This window comes from Asparagus officinalis, chromosome 6, assembly GCF_001876935.1.
Source record: "Asparagus officinalis chromosome 6, Aspof.V1, whole genome shotgun sequence".
Lineage (NCBI taxonomy): Eukaryota > Viridiplantae > Streptophyta > Magnoliopsida > Asparagales > Asparagaceae > Asparagus > Asparagus officinalis.
The window spans coordinates 24,629,685-24,650,992 of NC_033799.1; the positions used below are offsets into that span (position 1 = coordinate 24,629,685).

Below are 21,308 nucleotides of genomic sequence, written 5' to 3' on the forward strand. Positions count from 1 at the left end.
GAGTTGTGGGCAGTACTTCCGGCGTGAAGACCGTCCAAAGCTTGAATATCCACTCAATGAAGATTGATGTGGAAAAGTTCAATGGCACAAACAATTTTGGACTTTGGCGATGCGAAGTCATGGATGCGCTCAACGCGCAAAATTTGGAAGATACGTTGGAGTTGGACGGGAAACCGGACAACATTGATGAGAAGGTTTGGAAAAAGATGAATCGAACGGCGTGTGGTGTGATTAGGTCTTGTCTCACTCAAGATCTAAAGTATGATGTGATCAATGAGACTTCTGCAAAGAAGATTTGGGAGATCCTTGAGAGCAAGTATTTGACCAAGAGTGTGGAGAATCGCTTGCATTTGAAGAGGAGGCTTTACCGCTTCCAGTTGAAGAAAGGAACCTCCATTGGTGATCACATGAACCACTACACGAAGCTTCTTGCGGATTTGGCGAATGTGGATGTTAAGATTGAAGATGAGGACAAGGCGTTGTTGCTATTGAGTTCCTTGCCTGACGAGGAATATGAGACCTTCGTTCTTACTCTTATTAATGGGAAGGCATCTCTTTCGTATAGTGAGGTCACCGCTGCACTTGTGAATTATCAGCTTCGAAAGAAGGATAAGGAGACTTCGTTTGAGCCGGTAGCGGGGGCGTTGGTCGCAAGAGCAAAGGGTCCAAACCGTAGTGGGAGGTCGCAGTCTAGAGGGGCACATCTTGGAGTTCGTAAGAATCAATGTGCCTTTTGCAAAGAAGATGGACATTGGAAAGCCGATTGCCCAAAGTTAGTTGATCGAGCCGGGAAGAATAAGGGAAAAGCTATTCAAGCTTCAGAGGCGAATGTTGTCAAGGCTAGTGGCAACGATTCAGATTCGGATTCTTCGGGCTACTCGTTATCTGCACTGCCGTCAGTTTGTGTTGCCTACTCTACAGAGTGGATATTGGATTCGGGTGCTACATACCACATTTGCCCTAGGAGGGATTGGTTCTCCAGCTTTCAGGAGTTGGAAAGAGGGGATTTCGTGCTCATGGGGAATGATCACAAATGCTCTATTGGTGGTATTGGTACTGTTCGGATCAGGATGAGTGACGGGGTGATTCGGGAGTTGGTTGGAGTGAGGTTCGTTCCTCAGTTGAAGAAGAACATCATTTCACTTGGAGCTTTGGAGGCAGCTGGCTATAGGGTGACCTTGGCGGATGCACGCTTGAAGGTTACATTTGGGTCCATGATTGTGATGAAGGGCGTCAGAAGAAGAAATTTGTATTATTTGCACGGAAGCACGGTGATTGATAGGGAAATGACGACTTCATCAGATTCGGCTAGACTGTGGCATTGTTTGGTGCTGGGGTATATGATTGGTAATACCGTGCATTGGTTGTTGAGGAGTGCTATGACCTGCAGATTGAAGTCCTGTGAGCACATTAGGATGAGCGAGACCGTGGTGGAGTTTGGCACTTCTATCCATCGAGCGAGGGGTCTTTTTGGAGGTGTTCAGTCAGGCATTTGGGGGCCTTCCAAGGAGGCATCATTGGGAGGTAATCGTATCTTGGTTTCCACAGTTGGTGATTGTTCTAGGCATTATTGGGTCGCGACCAGTTCCCGTTGGTGTAAAGTCCTAGAAGTCAACAACAATTGGAAGAAGTGTATTGGCAGAAAGGTAACTCATTGTTTCAGCTTTGGTAGGGGTCCTTTCTTGCGTTGGTGCCGAGCTCACGGCAATAGGAGACACTTCATTGGTGTGGAGACTTTGGGGCGACGAGATGAGATGACAGTTTCGATGGGTCGTTCCTTTCTGGAGGAGGATCGGCGTTTGATGTCGAGCATTGGCATTGGTGTGCGGGCTTCGACATATTTGGGTCATCTTATGCATAGGTCGCCGACTGCTGCTTTAGGAGTTATTAGATCTGGTGGAGCTGCTTCAGATTTTGGGTCGCGTCGGATATTTGGATACCCAGCATTTGGTCACATCGTGGATGTGAGATTGGATCCGATTGCGCGTTTGGGGTTCGGAGGCTCAGTTGATTATCGTTTGGGAGCTTCTGATTTTGTTCTGAGCAGGTATGTCACTTTTGACTCTCGGCAGGTGGAGAGTGTTGATCAGGTCATTTGGATATCGCAGCAGGTGGAGAGTGATGCTACTCCACGTTGGGTGGAGATTACTCCACATACTCCAGATCATACTGCGTCATTTGGGATTCCAGCTAAGGTGACACAGGTTGGAGATCATTTGGTTTTGGATGCAGATGATGGATTGGTTTTGGATTCAGTTGCAGCTGGTAGATATAGTTTGGATATGGCCATTGGTTTACCTCAGGTGGAGGTGTTTGATTTGTCTCAATTTGGGGTCATTGGGAATACTATCAGTTGCAGATCGTTTGGTGATATTGGAGAAGAGTTGCAGACTTTTCTATTTGATTGAGGGCCTTTGGAGGCCGTTTGGGTGAACTACGTGAAGGCTTGATTCCTTGGGCAAAGGATACGTAGGCAGTCATTTTGATGCAGCCGATTTGGTGAGCGACATCGACATTTGGGGTGAGTGTTCACACTCTCATTTGGGTCTCAGCATGTGAGGCATTTGTTTGGTTGGTGTCGGCTCAGTTTTGGGAAAACTTCGCCGAGGTGGAGAATTGTGGAGAAGAATTGGAAAAAGCAGATTTTTGGTCATAAGTCGACTCATGCACAGGCATAAGTCGACTTATGGTAAGTCGACTTATGTTGGTGCATGAGTCGACTTACGTTCTGCTCTGGATTGTTGGTTTTTTGCTCTGCCAAGTCGACTTATCAGGTCTGATAAGTCGACTTATGATCTCTTCTCCAGTTGCTGTTTTTCGCTCTGCCAAGTCGACTTATGCAGACTGATAAGTCGACTTATGACGGGTTTTTTGGAAAGTTCAGGTTCCTATTTGCAGTCTGTTTGGGTTTCTGTTTTGGTATAAATACCAATACGATTTGAGGGTTTTGTGAGGAGAGTTTTGGGGTTTTGGAGCACAGAAAAAGAGAGATCTTTCTGAGCTATTTGTTAGGGTTATTGGTTGAGAGATTGAGAGATTTGTTGGTGAGATTAGTTGGTTCGTTTGAGCGATTTGTAATCTCAATTTGTACTCTCCTTCTCTATTAGTGAAAACCCACCCCCTTCTTGCCCCGTGGACGTAGGCAATTTGCCGAACCACGTAAAACCTTGGTGTTTGTGTTTTGTTTGGTCTTTCTCTCGGCGTTCGTTGGTTTGGTTTCTCAAAGCATCAGTCACAACAAGTGGTATCAGAGCACGGGCAACGCTTGGGCTATTTGGAGGAGTAGATCGCTTTGGAAGTTCATCTAGGGCTTCGTTTGGTGATAAAGGTGGGATCTTTTTTTGTAAAAATCTCGTCTTTTTCAGTTTGGATCTATTTCTCGTTTGTTTCCGCATTGGTTTGGTGGTGCCTTGAGGATTATGGCCGAGAAAGAAGGAGTTGTGGGCAGTACTTCCGGCGTGAAGACCGTCCAAAGCTTGAATATCCACTCAATGAAGATTGATGTGGAAAAGTTCAATGGCACAAACAATTTTGGACTTTGGCGATGCGAAGTCATGGATGCGCTCAACGCGCAAAATTTGGAAGATACGTTGGAGTTGGACGGGAAACCGGACAACATTGATGAGAAGGTTTGGAAAAAGATGAATCGAACGGCGTGTGGTGTGATTAGGTCTTGTCTCACTCAAGATCTAAAGTATGATGTGATCAATGAGACTTCTGCAAAGAAGATTTGGGAGATCCTTGAGAGCAAGTATTTGACCAAGAGTGTGGAGAATCGCTTGCATTTGAAGAGGAGGCTTTACCGCTTCCAGTTGAAGAAAGGAACCTCCATTGGTGATCACATGAACCACTACACGAAGCTTCTTGCGGATTTGGCGAATGTGGATGTTAAGATTGAAGATGAGGACAAGGCGTTGTTGCTATTGAGTTCCTTGCCTGACGAGGAATATGAGACCTTCGTTCTTACTCTTATTAATGGGAAGGCATCTCTTTCGTATAGTGAGGTCACCGCTGCACTTGTGAATTATCAGCTTCGAAAGAAGGATAAGGAGACTTCGTTTGAGCCGGTAGCGGGGGCGTTGGTCGCAAGAGCAAAGGGTCCAAACCGTAGTGGGAGGTCGCAGTCTAGAGGGGCACATCTTGGAGTTCGTAAGAATCAATGTGCCTTTTGCAAAGAAGATGGACATTGGAAAGCCGATTGCCCAAAGTTAGTTGATCGAGCCGGGAAGAATAAGGGAAAAGCTATTCAAGCTTCAGAGGCGAATGTTGTCAAGGCTAGTGGCAACGATTCAGATTCGGATTCTTCGGGCTACTCGTTATCTGCACTGCCGTCAGTTTGTGTTGCCTACTCTACAGAGTGGATATTGGATTCGGGTGCTACATACCACATTTGCCCTAGGAGGGATTGGTTCTCCAGCTTTCAGGAGTTGGAAAGAGGGGATTTCGTGCTCATGGGGAATGATCACAAATGCTCTATTGGTGGTATTGGTACTGTTCGGATCAGGATGAGTGACGGGGTGATTCGGGAGTTGGTTGGAGTGAGGTTCGTTCCTCAGTTGAAGAAGAACATCATTTCACTTGGAGCTTTGGAGGCAGCTGGCTATAGGGTGACCTTGGCGGATGCACGCTTGAAGGTTACATTTGGGTCCATGATTGTGATGAAGGGCGTCAGAAGAAGAAATTTGTATTATTTGCACGGAAGCACGGTGATTGATAGGGAAATGACGACTTCATCAGATTCGGCTAGACTGTGGCATTGTTTGGTGCTGGGGTATATGATTGGTAATACCGTGCATTGGTTGTTGAGGAGTGCTATGACCTGCAGATTGAAGTCCTGTGAGCACATTAGGATGAGCGAGACCGTGGTGGAGTTTGGCACTTCTATCCATCGAGCGAGGGGTCTTTTTGGAGGTGTTCAGTCAGGCATTTGGGGGCCTTCCAAGGAGGCATCATTGGGAGGTAATCGTATCTTGGTTTCCACAGTTGGTGATTGTTCTAGGCATTATTGGGTCGCGACCAGTTCCCGTTGGTGTAAAGTCCTAGAAGTCAACAACAATTGGAAGAAGTGTATTGGCAGAAAGGTAACTCATTGTTTCAGCTTTGGTAGGGGTCCTTTCTTGCGTTGGTGCCGAGCTCACGGCAATAGGAGACACTTCATTGGTGTGGAGACTTTGGGGCGACGAGATGAGATGACAGTTTCGATGGGTCGTTCCTTTCTGGAGGAGGATCGGCGTTTGATGTCGAGCATTGGCATTGGTGTGCGGGCTTCGACATATTTGGGTCATCTTATGCATAGGTCGCCGACTGCTGCTTTAGGAGTTATTAGATCTGGTGGAGCTGCTTCAGATTTTGGGTCGCGTCGGATATTTGGATACCCAGCATTTGGTCACATCGTGGATGTGAGATTGGATCCGATTGCGCGTTTGGGGTTCGGAGGCTCAGTTGATTATCGTTTGGGAGCTTCTGATTTTGTTCTGAGCAGGTATGTCACTTTTGACTCTCGGCAGGTGGAGAGTGTTGATCAGGTCATTTGGATATCGCAGCAGGTGGAGAGTGATGCTACTCCACGTTGGGTGGAGATTACTCCACATACTCCAGATCATACTGCGTCATTTGGGATTCCAGCTAAGGTGACACAGGTTGGAGATCATTTGGTTTTGGATGCAGATGATGGATTGGTTTTGGATTCAGTTGCAGCTGGTAGATATAGTTTGGATATGGCCATTGGTTTACCTCAGGTGGAGGTGTTTGATTTGTCTCAATTTGGGGTCATTGGGAATACTATCAGTTGCAGATCGTTTGGTGATATTGGAGAAGAGTTGCAGACTTTTCTATTTGATTGAGGGCCTTTGGAGGCCGTTTGGGTGAACTACGTGAAGGCTTGATTCCTTGGGCAAAGGATACGTAGGCAGTCATTTTGATGCAGCCGATTTGGTGAGCGACATCGACATTTGGGGTGAGTGTTCACACTCTCATTTGGGTCTCAGCATGTGAGGCATTTGTTTGGTTGGTGTCGGCTCAGTTTTGGGAAAACTTCGCCGAGGTGGAGAATTGTGGAGAAGAATTGGAAAAAGCAGATTTTTGGTCATAAGTCGACTCATGCACAGGCATAAGTCGACTTATGGTAAGTCGACTTATGTTGGTGCATGAGTCGACTTACGTTCTGCTCTGGATTGTTGGTTTTTTGCTCTGCCAAGTCGACTTATCAGGTCTGATAAGTCGACTTATGATCTCTTCTCCAGTTGCTGTTTTTCGCTCTGCCAAGTCGACTTATGCAGACTGATAAGTCGACTTATGACGGGTTTTTTGGAAAGTTCAGGTTCCTATTTGCAGTCTGTTTGGGTTTCTGTTTTGGTATAAATACCAATACGATTTGAGGGTTTTGTGAGGAGAGTTTTGGGGTTTTGGAGCACAGAAAAAGAGAGATCTTTCTGAGCTATTTGTTAGGGTTATTGGTTGAGAGATTGAGAGATTTGTTGGTGAGATTAGTTGGTTCGTTTGAGCGATTTGTAATCTCAATTTGTACTCTCCTTCTCTATTAGTGAAAACCCACCCCCTTCTTGCCCCGTGGACGTAGGCAATTTGCCGAACCACGTAAAACCTTGGTGTTTGTGTTTTGTTTGGTCTTTCTCTCGGCGTTCGTTGGTTTGGTTTCTCAAAGCATCAGTCACAACAAGTGGTATCAGAGCACGGGCAACGCTTGGGCTATTTGGAGGAGTAGATCGCTTTGGAAGTTCATCTAGGGCTTCGTTTGGTGATAAAGGTGGGATCTTTTTTTGTAAAAATCTCGTCTTTTTCAGTTTGGATCTATTTCTCGTTTGTTTCCGCATTGGTTTGGTGGTGCCTTGAGGATTATGGCCGAGAAAGAAGGAGTTGTGGGCAGTACTTCCGGCGTGAAGACCGTCCAAAGCTTGAATATCCACTCAATGAAGATTGATGTGGAAAAGTTCAATGGCACAAACAATTTTGGACTTTGGCGATGCGAAGTCATGGATGCGCTCAACGCGCAAAATTTGGAAGATACGTTGGAGTTGGACGGGAAACCGGACAACATTGATGAGAAGGTTTGGAAAAAGATGAATCGAACGGCGTGTGGTGTGATTAGGTCTTGTCTCACTCAAGATCTAAAGTATGATGTGATCAATGAGACTTCTGCAAAGAAGATTTGGGAGATCCTTGAGAGCAAGTATTTGACCAAGAGTGTGGAGAATCGCTTGCATTTGAAGAGGAGGCTTTACCGCTTCCAGTTGAAGAAAGGAACCTCCATTGGTGATCACATGAACCACTACACGAAGCTTCTTGCGGATTTGGCGAATGTGGATGTTAAGATTGAAGATGAGGACAAGGCGTTGTTGCTATTGAGTTCCTTGCCTGACGAGGAATATGAGACCTTCGTTCTTACTCTTATTAATGGGAAGGCATCTCTTTCGTATAGTGAGGTCACCGCTGCACTTGTGAATTATCAGCTTCGAAAGAAGGATAAGGAGACTTCGTTTGAGCCGGTAGCGGGGGCGTTGGTCGCAAGAGCAAAGGGTCCAAACCGTAGTGGGAGGTCGCAGTCTAGAGGGGCACATCTTGGAGTTCGTAAGAATCAATGTGCCTTTTGCAAAGAAGATGGACATTGGAAAGCCGATTGCCCAAAGTTAGTTGATCGAGCCGGGAAGAATAAGGGAAAAGCTATTCAAGCTTCAGAGGCGAATGTTGTCAAGGCTAGTGGCAACGATTCAGATTCGGATTCTTCGGGCTACTCGTTATCTGCACTGCCGTCAGTTTGTGTTGCCTACTCTACAGAGTGGATATTGGATTCGGGTGCTACATACCACATTTGCCCTAGGAGGGATTGGTTCTCCAGCTTTCAGGAGTTGGAAAGAGGGGATTTCGTGCTCATGGGGAATGATCACAAATGCTCTATTGGTGGTATTGGTACTGTTCGGATCAGGATGAGTGACGGGGTGATTCGGGAGTTGGTTGGAGTGAGGTTCGTTCCTCAGTTGAAGAAGAACATCATTTCACTTGGAGCTTTGGAGGCAGCTGGCTATAGGGTGACCTTGGCGGATGCACGCTTGAAGGTTACATTTGGGTCCATGATTGTGATGAAGGGCGTCAGAAGAAGAAATTTGTATTATTTGCACGGAAGCACGGTGATTGATAGGGAAATGACGACTTCATCAGATTCGGCTAGACTGTGGCATTGTTTGGTGCTGGGGTATATGATTGGTAATACCGTGCATTGGTTGTTGAGGAGTGCTATGACCTGCAGATTGAAGTCCTGTGAGCACATTAGGATGAGCGAGACCGTGGTGGAGTTTGGCACTTCTATCCATCGAGCGAGGGGTCTTTTTGGAGGTGTTCAGTCAGGCATTTGGGGGCCTTCCAAGGAGGCATCATTGGGAGGTAATCGTATCTTGGTTTCCACAGTTGGTGATTGTTCTAGGCATTATTGGGTCGCGACCAGTTCCCGTTGGTGTAAAGTCCTAGAAGTCAACAACAATTGGAAGAAGTGTATTGGCAGAAAGGTAACTCATTGTTTCAGCTTTGGTAGGGGTCCTTTCTTGCGTTGGTGCCGAGCTCACGGCAATAGGAGACACTTCATTGGTGTGGAGACTTTGGGGCGACGAGATGAGATGACAGTTTCGATGGGTCGTTCCTTTCTGGAGGAGGATCGGCGTTTGATGTCGAGCATTGGCATTGGTGTGCGGGCTTCGACATATTTGGGTCATCTTATGCATAGGTCGCCGACTGCTGCTTTAGGAGTTATTAGATCTGGTGGAGCTGCTTCAGATTTTGGGTCGCGTCGGATATTTGGATACCCAGCATTTGGTCACATCGTGGATGTGAGATTGGATCCGATTGCGCGTTTGGGGTTCGGAGGCTCAGTTGATTATCGTTTGGGAGCTTCTGATTTTGTTCTGAGCAGGTATGTCACTTTTGACTCTCGGCAGGTGGAGAGTGTTGATCAGGTCATTTGGATATCGCAGCAGGTGGAGAGTGATGCTACTCCACGTTGGGTGGAGATTACTCCACATACTCCAGATCATACTGCGTCATTTGGGATTCCAGCTAAGGTGACACAGGTTGGAGATCATTTGGTTTTGGATGCAGATGATGGATTGGTTTTGGATTCAGTTGCAGCTGGTAGATATAGTTTGGATATGGCCATTGGTTTACCTCAGGTGGAGGTGTTTGATTTGTCTCAATTTGGGGTCATTGGGAATACTATCAGTTGCAGATCGTTTGGTGATATTGGAGAAGAGTTGCAGACTTTTCTATTTGATTGAGGGCCTTTGGAGGCCGTTTGGGTGAACTACGTGAAGGCTTGATTCCTTGGGCAAAGGATACGTAGGCAGTCATTTTGATGCAGCCGATTTGGTGAGCGACATCGACATTTGGGGTGAGTGTTCACACTCTCATTTGGGTCTCAGCATGTGAGGCATTTGTTTGGTTGGTGTCGGCTCAGTTTTGGGAAAACTTCGCCGAGGTGGAGAATTGTGGAGAAGAATTGGAAAAAGCAGATTTTTGGTCATAAGTCGACTCATGCACAGGCATAAGTCGACTTATGGTAAGTCGACTTATGTTGGTGCATGAGTCGACTTACGTTCTGCTCTGGATTGTTGGTTTTTTGCTCTGCCAAGTCGACTTATCAGGTCTGATAAGTCGACTTATGATCTCTTCTCCAGTTGCTGTTTTTCGCTCTGCCAAGTCGACTTATGCAGACTGATAAGTCGACTTATGACGGGTTTTTTGGAAAGTTCAGGTTCCTATTTGCAGTCTGTTTGGGTTTCTGTTTTGGTATAAATACCAATACGATTTGAGGGTTTTGTGAGGAGAGTTTTGGGGTTTTGGAGCACAGAAAAAGAGAGATCTTTCTGAGCTATTTGTTAGGGTTATTGGTTGAGAGATTGAGAGATTTGTTGGTGAGATTAGTTGGTTCGTTTGAGCGATTTGTAATCTCAATTTGTACTCTCCTTCTCTATTAGTGAAAACCCACCCCCTTCTTGCCCCGTGGACGTAGGCAATTTGCCGAACCACGTAAAACCTTGGTGTTTGTGTTTTGTTTGGTCTTTCTCTCGGCGTTCGTTGGTTTGGTTTCTCAAAGCATCAGTCACAACAAGTGGTATCAGAGCACGGGCAACGCTTGGGCTATTTGGAGGAGTAGATCGCTTTGGAAGTTCATCTAGGGCTTCGTTTGGTGATAAAGGTGGGATCTTTTTTTGTAAAAATCTCGTCTTTTTCAGTTTGGATCTATTTCTCGTTTGTTTCCGCATTGGTTTGGTGGTGCCTTGAGGATTATGGCCGAGAAAGAAGGAGTTGTGGGCAGTACTTCCGGCGTGAAGACCGTCCAAAGCTTGAATATCCACTCAATGAAGATTGATGTGGAAAAGTTCAATGGCACAAACAATTTTGGACTTTGGCGATGCGAAGTCATGGATGCGCTCAACGCGCAAAATTTGGAAGATACGTTGGAGTTGGACGGGAAACCGGACAACATTGATGAGAAGGTTTGGAAAAAGATGAATCGAACGGCGTGTGGTGTGATTAGGTCTTGTCTCACTCAAGATCTAAAGTATGATGTGATCAATGAGACTTCTGCAAAGAAGATTTGGGAGATCCTTGAGAGCAAGTATTTGACCAAGAGTGTGGAGAATCGCTTGCATTTGAAGAGGAGGCTTTACCGCTTCCAGTTGAAGAAAGGAACCTCCATTGGTGATCACATGAACCACTACACGAAGCTTCTTGCGGATTTGGCGAATGTGGATGTTAAGATTGAAGATGAGGACAAGGCGTTGTTGCTATTGAGTTCCTTGCCTGACGAGGAATATGAGACCTTCGTTCTTACTCTTATTAATGGGAAGGCATCTCTTTCGTATAGTGAGGTCACCGCTGCACTTGTGAATTATCAGCTTCGAAAGAAGGATAAGGAGACTTCGTTTGAGCCGGTAGCGGGGGCGTTGGTCGCAAGAGCAAAGGGTCCAAACCGTAGTGGGAGGTCGCAGTCTAGAGGGGCACATCTTGGAGTTCGTAAGAATCAATGTGCCTTTTGCAAAGAAGATGGACATTGGAAAGCCGATTGCCCAAAGTTAGTTGATCGAGCCGGGAAGAATAAGGGAAAAGCTATTCAAGCTTCAGAGGCGAATGTTGTCAAGGCTAGTGGCAACGATTCAGATTCGGATTCTTCGGGCTACTCGTTATCTGCACTGCCGTCAGTTTGTGTTGCCTACTCTACAGAGTGGATATTGGATTCGGGTGCTACATACCACATTTGCCCTAGGAGGGATTGGTTCTCCAGCTTTCAGGAGTTGGAAAGAGGGGATTTCGTGCTCATGGGGAATGATCACAAATGCTCTATTGGTGGTATTGGTACTGTTCGGATCAGGATGAGTGACGGGGTGATTCGGGAGTTGGTTGGAGTGAGGTTCGTTCCTCAGTTGAAGAAGAACATCATTTCACTTGGAGCTTTGGAGGCAGCTGGCTATAGGGTGACCTTGGCGGATGCACGCTTGAAGGTTACATTTGGGTCCATGATTGTGATGAAGGGCGTCAGAAGAAGAAATTTGTATTATTTGCACGGAAGCACGGTGATTGATAGGGAAATGACGACTTCATCAGATTCGGCTAGACTGTGGCATTGTTTGGTGCTGGGGTATATGATTGGTAATACCGTGCATTGGTTGTTGAGGAGTGCTATGACCTGCAGATTGAAGTCCTGTGAGCACATTAGGATGAGCGAGACCGTGGTGGAGTTTGGCACTTCTATCCATCGAGCGAGGGGTCTTTTTGGAGGTGTTCAGTCAGGCATTTGGGGGCCTTCCAAGGAGGCATCATTGGGAGGTAATCGTATCTTGGTTTCCACAGTTGGTGATTGTTCTAGGCATTATTGGGTCGCGACCAGTTCCCGTTGGTGTAAAGTCCTAGAAGTCAACAACAATTGGAAGAAGTGTATTGGCAGAAAGGTAACTCATTGTTTCAGCTTTGGTAGGGGTCCTTTCTTGCGTTGGTGCCGAGCTCACGGCAATAGGAGACACTTCATTGGTGTGGAGACTTTGGGGCGACGAGATGAGATGACAGTTTCGATGGGTCGTTCCTTTCTGGAGGAGGATCGGCGTTTGATGTCGAGCATTGGCATTGGTGTGCGGGCTTCGACATATTTGGGTCATCTTATGCATAGGTCGCCGACTGCTGCTTTAGGAGTTATTAGATCTGGTGGAGCTGCTTCAGATTTTGGGTCGCGTCGGATATTTGGATACCCAGCATTTGGTCACATCGTGGATGTGAGATTGGATCCGATTGCGCGTTTGGGGTTCGGAGGCTCAGTTGATTATCGTTTGGGAGCTTCTGATTTTGTTCTGAGCAGGTATGTCACTTTTGACTCTCGGCAGGTGGAGAGTGTTGATCAGGTCATTTGGATATCGCAGCAGGTGGAGAGTGATGCTACTCCACGTTGGGTGGAGATTACTCCACATACTCCAGATCATACTGCGTCATTTGGGATTCCAGCTAAGGTGACACAGGTTGGAGATCATTTGGTTTTGGATGCAGATGATGGATTGGTTTTGGATTCAGTTGCAGCTGGTAGATATAGTTTGGATATGGCCATTGGTTTACCTCAGGTGGAGGTGTTTGATTTGTCTCAATTTGGGGTCATTGGGAATACTATCAGTTGCAGATCGTTTGGTGATATTGGAGAAGAGTTGCAGACTTTTCTATTTGATTGAGGGCCTTTGGAGGCCGTTTGGGTGAACTACGTGAAGGCTTGATTCCTTGGGCAAAGGATACGTAGGCAGTCATTTTGATGCAGCCGATTTGGTGAGCGACATCGACATTTGGGGTGAGTGTTCACACTCTCATTTGGGTCTCAGCATGTGAGGCATTTGTTTGGTTGGTGTCGGCTCAGTTTTGGGAAAACTTCGCCGAGGTGGAGAATTGTGGAGAAGAATTGGAAAAAGCAGATTTTTGGTCATAAGTCGACTCATGCACAGGCATAAGTCGACTTATGGTAAGTCGACTTATGTTGGTGCATGAGTCGACTTACGTTCTGCTCTGGATTGTTGGTTTTTTGCTCTGCCAAGTCGACTTATCAGGTCTGATAAGTCGACTTATGATCTCTTCTCCAGTTGCTGTTTTTCGCTCTGCCAAGTCGACTTATGCAGACTGATAAGTCGACTTATGACGGGTTTTTTGGAAAGTTCAGGTTCCTATTTGCAGTCTGTTTGGGTTTCTGTTTTGGTATAAATACCAATACGATTTGAGGGTTTTGTGAGGAGAGTTTTGGGGTTTTGGAGCACAGAAAAAGAGAGATCTTTCTGAGCTATTTGTTAGGGTTATTGGTTGAGAGATTGAGAGATTTGTTGGTGAGATTAGTTGGTTCGTTTGAGCGATTTGTAATCTCAATTTGTACTCTCCTGGTCACATCCCATAATTCAAGGAGTAGTCAAGCTGTCCTTCTTCCATTTAAAAGCCCCTTCCAGCACACTGGAGGAGAGGTCGCAAACTTAGAGAAAAGAGTTGAGACCAAGCTCTCTGCATAATCTTTGCATTGCAGCACCACTGTCTAGTTCCGAGCTCCGATCGCCGGCGAACTAAGCATACCCGAACTCCATCGATTCGAGCTTCTACTACGAACTGAAGCTCTCCAGCAACCTCGATCGAACGGTCCAAGGGAAGCAGACTCGACACGAGCATCGAGCGAAGCATCCTATAGCACCCTAAAGTCCCCACACAAAACAAAGAGGGCATTGTGTCATAAGTCGACTCATGCACAGGCATAAGTCGACTTATGGTAAGTCGACTTATGTTGGTGCATGAGTCGACTTACGTTCTGCTCTGGATTGTTGGTTTTTTGCTCTGCCAAGTCGACTTATCAGGTCTGATAAGTCGACTTACGATCTGTTCTCCAGTTGTTGTTTTTCGCTCTGCCAAGTCGACTTATGCAGACTGATAAGTCGACTTATGACGGGTTTTTTGGAAAGTTCAGGTTCCTATTTGCAGTCTGTTTGGGTTTCTGTTTTGGTATAAATACCAATACGATTTGAGGGTTTTGTAGGAGCATATTTGGGGATTTTGGAGCACAGAAAAGAGAGATCTTTCTGAGCTATTTGTTAGGGTTATTGGTTGAGAGGTTGAGAGATTTGTTGGTGAGATTAGTTGGTTCGTTTGAGCGATTTGTAATCTCAATTTGTACTCTCCTTCTCTATTAGTGGAAACCCTCCCCCTTCTTGCCCCGTGGACGTAGGCAATTGCCGAACCACGTTAAAATTGGTGTTTGGTTTGTGCATTGATATTTGGTTGTTTTTGGCCTTCTTAGATCGGTGTTTGTTTTGGTTCCTCGGCGCCGCCATCAGCACAACTAGTGGTATCAGAGCTCGGGCTACGCTTGGGCTATTTGGAGGAGTAGATCGCTTTGGAAGTTCATCTAGGGCTTCGTTTTGTGATAAAGGTGAGATCTTTTTGGTAAAAATCTCGTCTTTTTCAGTTTGGATCTATTTCTCGTTTGTTTCCGCATTGGTTTGGTGGTGCCTTGAGGATTATGGCCGAGAAAGAAGGAGTTGTGGGCAGTACTTCCGGCGTGAAGACCGTCCAAAGCTTGAATATCCACTCAATGAAGATTGATGTGGAAAAGTTCAATGGCACAAACAATTTTGGACTTTGGCGATGCGAAGTCATGGATGCGCTCAACGCGCAAAATTTGGAAGATACGTTGGAGTTGGACGGGAAACCGGACAACATTGATGAGAAGGTTTGGAAAAAGATGAATCGAACGGCGTGTGGTGTGATTAGGTCTTGTCTCACTCAAGATCTAAAGTATGATGTGATCAATGAGACTTCTGCAAAGAAGATTTGGGAGATCCTTGAGAGCAAGTATTTGACCAAGAGTGTGGAGAATCGCTTGCATTTGAAGAGGAGGCTTTACCGCTTCCAGTTGAAGAAAGGAACCTCCATTGGTGATCACATGAACCACTACACGAAGCTTCTTGCGGATTTGGCGAATGTGGATGTTAAGATTGAAGATGAGGACAAGGCGTTGTTGCTATTGAGTTCCTTGCCTGACGAGGAATATGAGACCTTCGTTCTTACTCTTATTAATGGGAAGGCATCTCTTTCGTATAGTGAGGTCACCGCTGCACTTGTGAATTATCAGCTTCGAAAGAAGGATAAGGAGACTTCGTTTGAGCCGGTAGCGGGGGCGTTGGTCGCAAGAGCAAAGGGTCCAAACCGTAGTGGGAGGTCGCAGTCTAGAGGGGCACATCTTGGAGTTCGTAAGAATCAGTGTGCCTTTTGCAAAGAGGATGGACATTGGAAAGCCGAATGCCCAAAGTTAGTTGATCGAGCCGGGAAGAATAAGGGAAAAGCTATTCAAGCTTCAGAGGCGAATGTTGTCAAGGCAAATGGCAACGATTCAGATTCGGATTCTTCGGGCTACTCGTTATCTGCACTGCCGTCAGTTTGTGTTGCCTACTCTATAGAGTGGATGTTGGATTCGGGGGCTACATACCATATTTGCCCTAGGAGGGATTGGTTCTCCAGCTTTTAGGAGTTAGAAAGAGGGGATTTTGTGCTCATGGGGAATGATCACAAATGCTCTATTGGTGGTATCGGTACCGTTCGGATCAGGATGAGTGACGGGGTGATTCGGGAGTTGGTTGGAGTGAGGTTCATTCCTAAGTTGAAGAAGAACATCATTTCACTTGGAGCTTTGGAGGCAGCAGGCTATAGGGTGACCTTGGCGGATGCACGCTTGAAGGTTACATTTGGGTCCATGATTGTGATGAAGGGCGTCAGAAGAAGAAATTTGTATTATTTGCACGGAAGCACGGTGATTGATAGGGAAATGACGACTTCATCAGATTCGGCTAGACTGTGGCATTGTTTGGTGCTGGGGTATATGATTGGTAACATGGGTTGTTGAGGAGTGCTTTGACCTGCAGATTGAAGTCCTGTGAGCACATTGGGATGAGCAAGACCGTGGTGGAGTTTGGCACTCCTATCCATCGAGCGAGGGGTCTTTTAGGAGGTGTTCAGTCAGGCATTTGGGGGCCTTCCAAGGAGGCATCATTGGGAGGTAATCGTATCTTGGTTTCCGCAGTTGATGATTGATCTAGGCATTATTGGGTCGCGACCAGTTCTCGTTGGTGTAAAGTCCTAGAAGTCAACAACAGTTGGAAGAAGTGTATTGGCAGAAAGGTAACTCGTTGTTTCAGCTTTGGTAGGGGTCCTTTCTTGCGTTTGTGCCGAGCTCACGGCAGTAGGAGACACTTCATTGGTGTGGAGACTTTGGGACGACGAGATGAGATGACAGTTTCGATGGGTCGTTCCTTTCTGGAGGAGGATCAGCGTTGGTTGTCGAGCATTGGTTCTGGAGCTTCGACATATTTGGGTCATCTTAGTCACAGGTCGCCGACTACTGCATTAGGAGTTATTGGATCTGGTAGAGCTGATTCAGATTTTGGGTTGCATTGGATATTTGGATACCCGGCATTTGGTCACATTAAGGATGTGAGATTTGATCCGATTGCGCGTTTGGGGTTCGGAGGCTCAGTTGATTATCGTTTGGGAGCTTCTGATTTTGTTCTGAGCAGGTATGTCACTTTTGACTCTCAGCAGGTGGAGAGTGTTGATCAGGTCGTTTAGATATCGCAGCAGGTGGAGAGTGATGCAACTCCACGTTGGGTGGAGATTACTCCACGTACTCCAGATCATACTGCGTCATTTGGGATTCCAGCTGAGGTGACACAGGTTGGGAATCATTTGATTTCGGATGCAGATGATGGATTGGTTTTGGATTCGGTTGCAGCTGGTGGACATGATTTGGATACGGCCATTGGTTCACCTCATATGGAGGTGTTTGATTTGTATCAGTTTGGGGCCGCTATCAGTTGCAGATCCGTCGACGATATTAGGGAAGAGTTGCATACTTTTCTATTTGTTTGAGGGCCTTTGGAGGCCGTTTGGGTGAACTACGTGAAGGCTTGATTCCTTGGGCAAGAGGATACGTAGGCAGTCTTTATGATGCAGCCGATTTGGTGAGCAATATCGTCATTTGGGGTGAGTGTTCGCACTCCCATTTGGGTCTCAACACGTGAGGCATTTGTTTGGTTGGTGTCGGCTCAGTTTTGGGAAAACTTCGCCGAGGTGGAGAATTGTGGAGGAGAACTTGGAAAAAGCAGTTTTTTGGTCATAAGTCGACTCATGCACAGGCATAAGTCGACTTATGGTAAGTCGACTTATGTTTGTGTCGTAAGTCGACTTACGATCTGCTCTGGATTGTTGATTTTGGGCTCTGGCAAGTTGACTTATCAGGTCTGATAAGTCGACTTATGATCTCTTCTCCAGTTGTCGTTTTTCGCTCTGCCAAGTCGACTTTTGCAGACTGATAAGTCGACTTACGACGGGTTTTTTGGAAAGTTCAGGTTCCTATTTGCAGTCTGTTTGGGTTTCTGTTTTGGTATAAATACCAATACGATTTGAGGGTTTTGTAGGAGCGTTTTGGGGGATTTTGAGCACAAAAAGAGAGATCTTTCTGAGCTATTTGTTAGGGTTATTGGTTGAGAGGTTGAGAGATTTGTTGGTGAGATTAGTTGGTTCGTTTGAGCGATTTGTAATCTCAATTTGTACTCTCCTTCTCTATTAGTGGAAACCCTCCCCCTTCTTGCCCCGTGGACGTAGGCAATTGCCGAACCACGTTAAAATTGGTGTTTGGTTTGTGCATTGATATTTGGTTGTTTTTGGCCTTCTTGCATCGGCGTTTGTTTTGGTTCCTCGACGCCGCCGTCAGCACAACACGTTGTTGGCAAAGGGCTGCACTTTGGCATTTGAAAATACCATAACAGATTACATTCAGAACCTTGACAAACTCCCCTGAACTTTTGTACAAAAACATGAGAACTTTATAAATAAGAGAAAATCCCATGCTAAACCTCTCCGAACTATTGGAAGATCTGATAAATAGCATTGACTTGCAAAGTAGAAAATTTAAAAATGTGAGCTGATTGTTTTATCTTGTTCTCCTACATGAATATTGTTCATTAAAAATTTTCATCAATAATCATTATTTACCATAATTCAAACTACTCTACCAAGTAACATTGTCTATGAGACTTTCTAATAGTCCATAGGTGTATATTTAAAGTCTGGAAAGCTCAGTGGCTGTGCAAAATGCCCAAAATTCAGTGGTGCTTTGTGAAACCTACCCTATTTATCCCACAGTAGATCATAAAAGGAAGTATGTTCTTACTGTATACAATTAGGAATGAAGGAAGTGATGATGCCTTTTGAGCTAAATGACGCAAAGAACATACACAAGTAACAATGTCCTTAGTGAAAGTCCATGCCAATTTGGCTCTCTGTACTTGCATGTCGTTTCCTATTTACGCAATGAAGCTTTTTGATTTACTGATTGCCTCTTATTTGGCTTGTTTGTTTATGAATGTCAGCAATCGTTTTACCCAAAAACTTAAGTCCTCAAGCAGCAATTGGTAACATTTGGTAACTTCCCCGACCAGTGTTTTTTTGAACAAAAATCTAACGAAAAGTCACTGAAGGTAGATATCTAGTACATTTCTTTGTGTTGAATCTGATCAAACCATGCATCTCCAATTAAGTTATTCAGTCACAAAAGCTTTATCACAAGTATGCAATGATGAGAACGGCAACAAAATTAGGTCGACGGACAGTGTCACAGTGATCTTCCTCCATTGCTCTTACACTTACTATATTTGGAACCCTATTCTCGTTGAATATTGCTCCAATCCGCTATCATCAGTGAATGCAGCATTTTGGGACTCGTGGCATCAGATAATTTATTACATCTCCTTAATCAGTCAGATTGTTCTTTCCTAGCATGCTACTTCGATATGATCATTTAAGAATTAACTCAGAGGTGCTAACGTTCCCCATAGCTTGATTGTATGATCATTTTCATCTAGTATGACAACATTCCTCAACATCCAAGTAGATGACCATCGTAGAGCGGCATTCATGATGCCTTGATTAAGAAATGTAGATTAGTCTTTTTCGTCTTCTTAGCATCTTCTTAGCTCATCCTACTGTACTTTTCTCTCTTCTTTATGTATACTCTGCATTTATTTTCTCTAGTTAATAAATTTCTTGGTTACTCAAATAATGAGAAGAGCATTGGTGTGATGATTTCATGCAATCTATCAAGTGATTCTTCTACTCTAAGTTACTATAAGCAATGTAATAAAATATTTTCTCACATTAATTACATATATTTTCTTTTTCTGTAGAATGATGGAGGATGCTGAGGAGAAGGGTCTGATTAAACCTGGGATCACGATATTAGTTGAAGGCACAGGTGGAAATTTAGGGATTGCTTTGGCTTACGTAGCTGCAAGAAAAGGTTACAAGTTCATTGGAGTCATGCCTGCTTATTATTCACTTGATAAAAGGATGCTATTGAAATATTTGGGCGCCGAAGTTTACATAACTGGTGAGGAAGAATTTCTTATTATAATGAACTTTATTGGCTCTCTTTCCACACTTTTTTGTTGTTGTTCAAGCTAAATTTCATAGCCCCAAGACTTTCAGTTGTTCTACACAGAACCAGCTAAAACTTATAAAATTATACAAAATCCAACAGAACTATTTGAAATTGTCATAGACAGGTTGACTTTTAAACTATTCTTATTTATTTATTAATACTAATCTAAAAAACTCTCTCGATAATTTTGCACATGACAACTTAAACTATTTTCCATCGGTCAGAGGATTCAAGTGAATCAAGTTCGTGGTGATTTTCTACAATTCATGCAGCGAAGAGTTTTGCGCAAACACCACAAAATTTAGGAGAGTTTTGTATCATTACCATTTTAAAAGGAGAATTTGGATTATATTGTGCAAATTTATGTTGTGCGAAGCGGAAATTTCGGCAGCAACTTGACAACACCTCGGCACAATAAGAGAGTAAGATCACAATAGGAATTCCCGTTTTACCAAGGAAAAAAGAACCAAAAACAAAATATCTCAACAAAGTGGGATATCAGCTCTTCCTCTCATTATTTCTAGGACTGACTAGTCGAGCAGACCTAAATAAGCTATTACAAACTATACAAACAGCGAGACAAACGAATTTTACGTAGTTCGGCAAATTGCCTTCGTCCACGGGGCAAGGAGGGGGGAGATCTACTATTAGAGAGAGAGAGAATACAAATAGGGTTTACAATCACACAAATTAAACCCTCAAACAAGCTCTCAAATCTCACACAAATATCTTCCTCAAAAGGACAACCGCCAATACCCTTTTTCTCCTCTGCTTTCTCCCCTTGAAATAGCCGAAAAAAGATCTGCGGTTTTCTCCTCTACACGTCCCCTCTTTTCACTTGCACACTAACCTATGAACAGACCATGTTCCTATTTATAGGCTAATAAATGGATGAGGTTGTACAACACGCGGAAAAAAATTCCACACCCAAAAGACTCGTGCTTGTGGCCCCCACATTCGTTGTTCACGGTTTTCCCCACTGCTTTATCTCCTCATGTGGCCCCACATTCATAATTCTCTACCTCGGTGAAGTTTTCCCAAAACTGAGCCGACACCAAAGCATCCAAATGTCTCACTTGTTGTGTTCAGTACGTTATGAAGTTAATTCACAATAACGGACTCAATCCACAACAAGTTGGGAACCCGAACGAGACTACAAACAATCTCAGCCTCATCAAAATCAACTAATCTAAACTCGCTACATCGTAAAGACTGCTTATGTATCCTTTTGCCCAAGGAATCAAGCCTCACGTAATTCACCTGAATGGCCGCCAACGGCCTCAATAATCACGAATGTGCAACATGTTTCCACAATGACCAAACTTGTTGTTCGGAACCACCTTAGTGAGCATATCCATCGGATTATCCTTCATGTGGACTTTCACAATCTCCACATCGTCATCTTCAAGAACATCCCGAACGAAGTAATAGCGAACATTAATGTGCTTCGTATCCATCACGTACATCAAGTTCCCAACCGCTCTCATATATGGAGTCTTCAACATCAACTCTCAATCTTCAACTGTCTTCAATGAAAGATCAGTTAAAAGCTTTAAATAGGCTCCCAATGGTACACTAAGTAGCTTCGTATCCATGCTAACATGAAATCGTTATAGAACCTTCTTCAAATAAGCCACATGTGTCAAACAAATTCTGCCATTCTTCTTGTCTCTGCCAATCTCCATTCCTAAAATACATTTTGCCTTACCCAAACCCTTCATCTCAAACTCCTTTGAAAGTTGTGCCTTTAACTCATCTATAGCATATGTAGAAATAAAGGCAACCAACATGTCATCAACATAAAGTAAAAAAT

At 44.7% G+C, this 21,308-nt stretch overlaps 1 protein-coding gene across 1 annotated transcript in view; it reads left to right on the forward strand.

Annotated features, from left to right (window-relative positions):
* LOC109846428 (bifunctional cystathionine gamma-lyase/cysteine synthase-like) overlaps positions 1 to 21,308 on the forward strand; it is a 72,055-nt gene that overhangs the window by 43,966 nt on the left and 6,781 nt on the right. Inside the window, exon 3 of the mRNA XM_020415663.1 lies at positions 19,242 to 19,444. Within this exon, the coding sequence (XP_020271252.1) occupies positions 19,242 to 19,444 (203 nt within the window). The remainder of the gene's footprint in view (positions 1 to 19,241; positions 19,445 to 21,308) is intronic.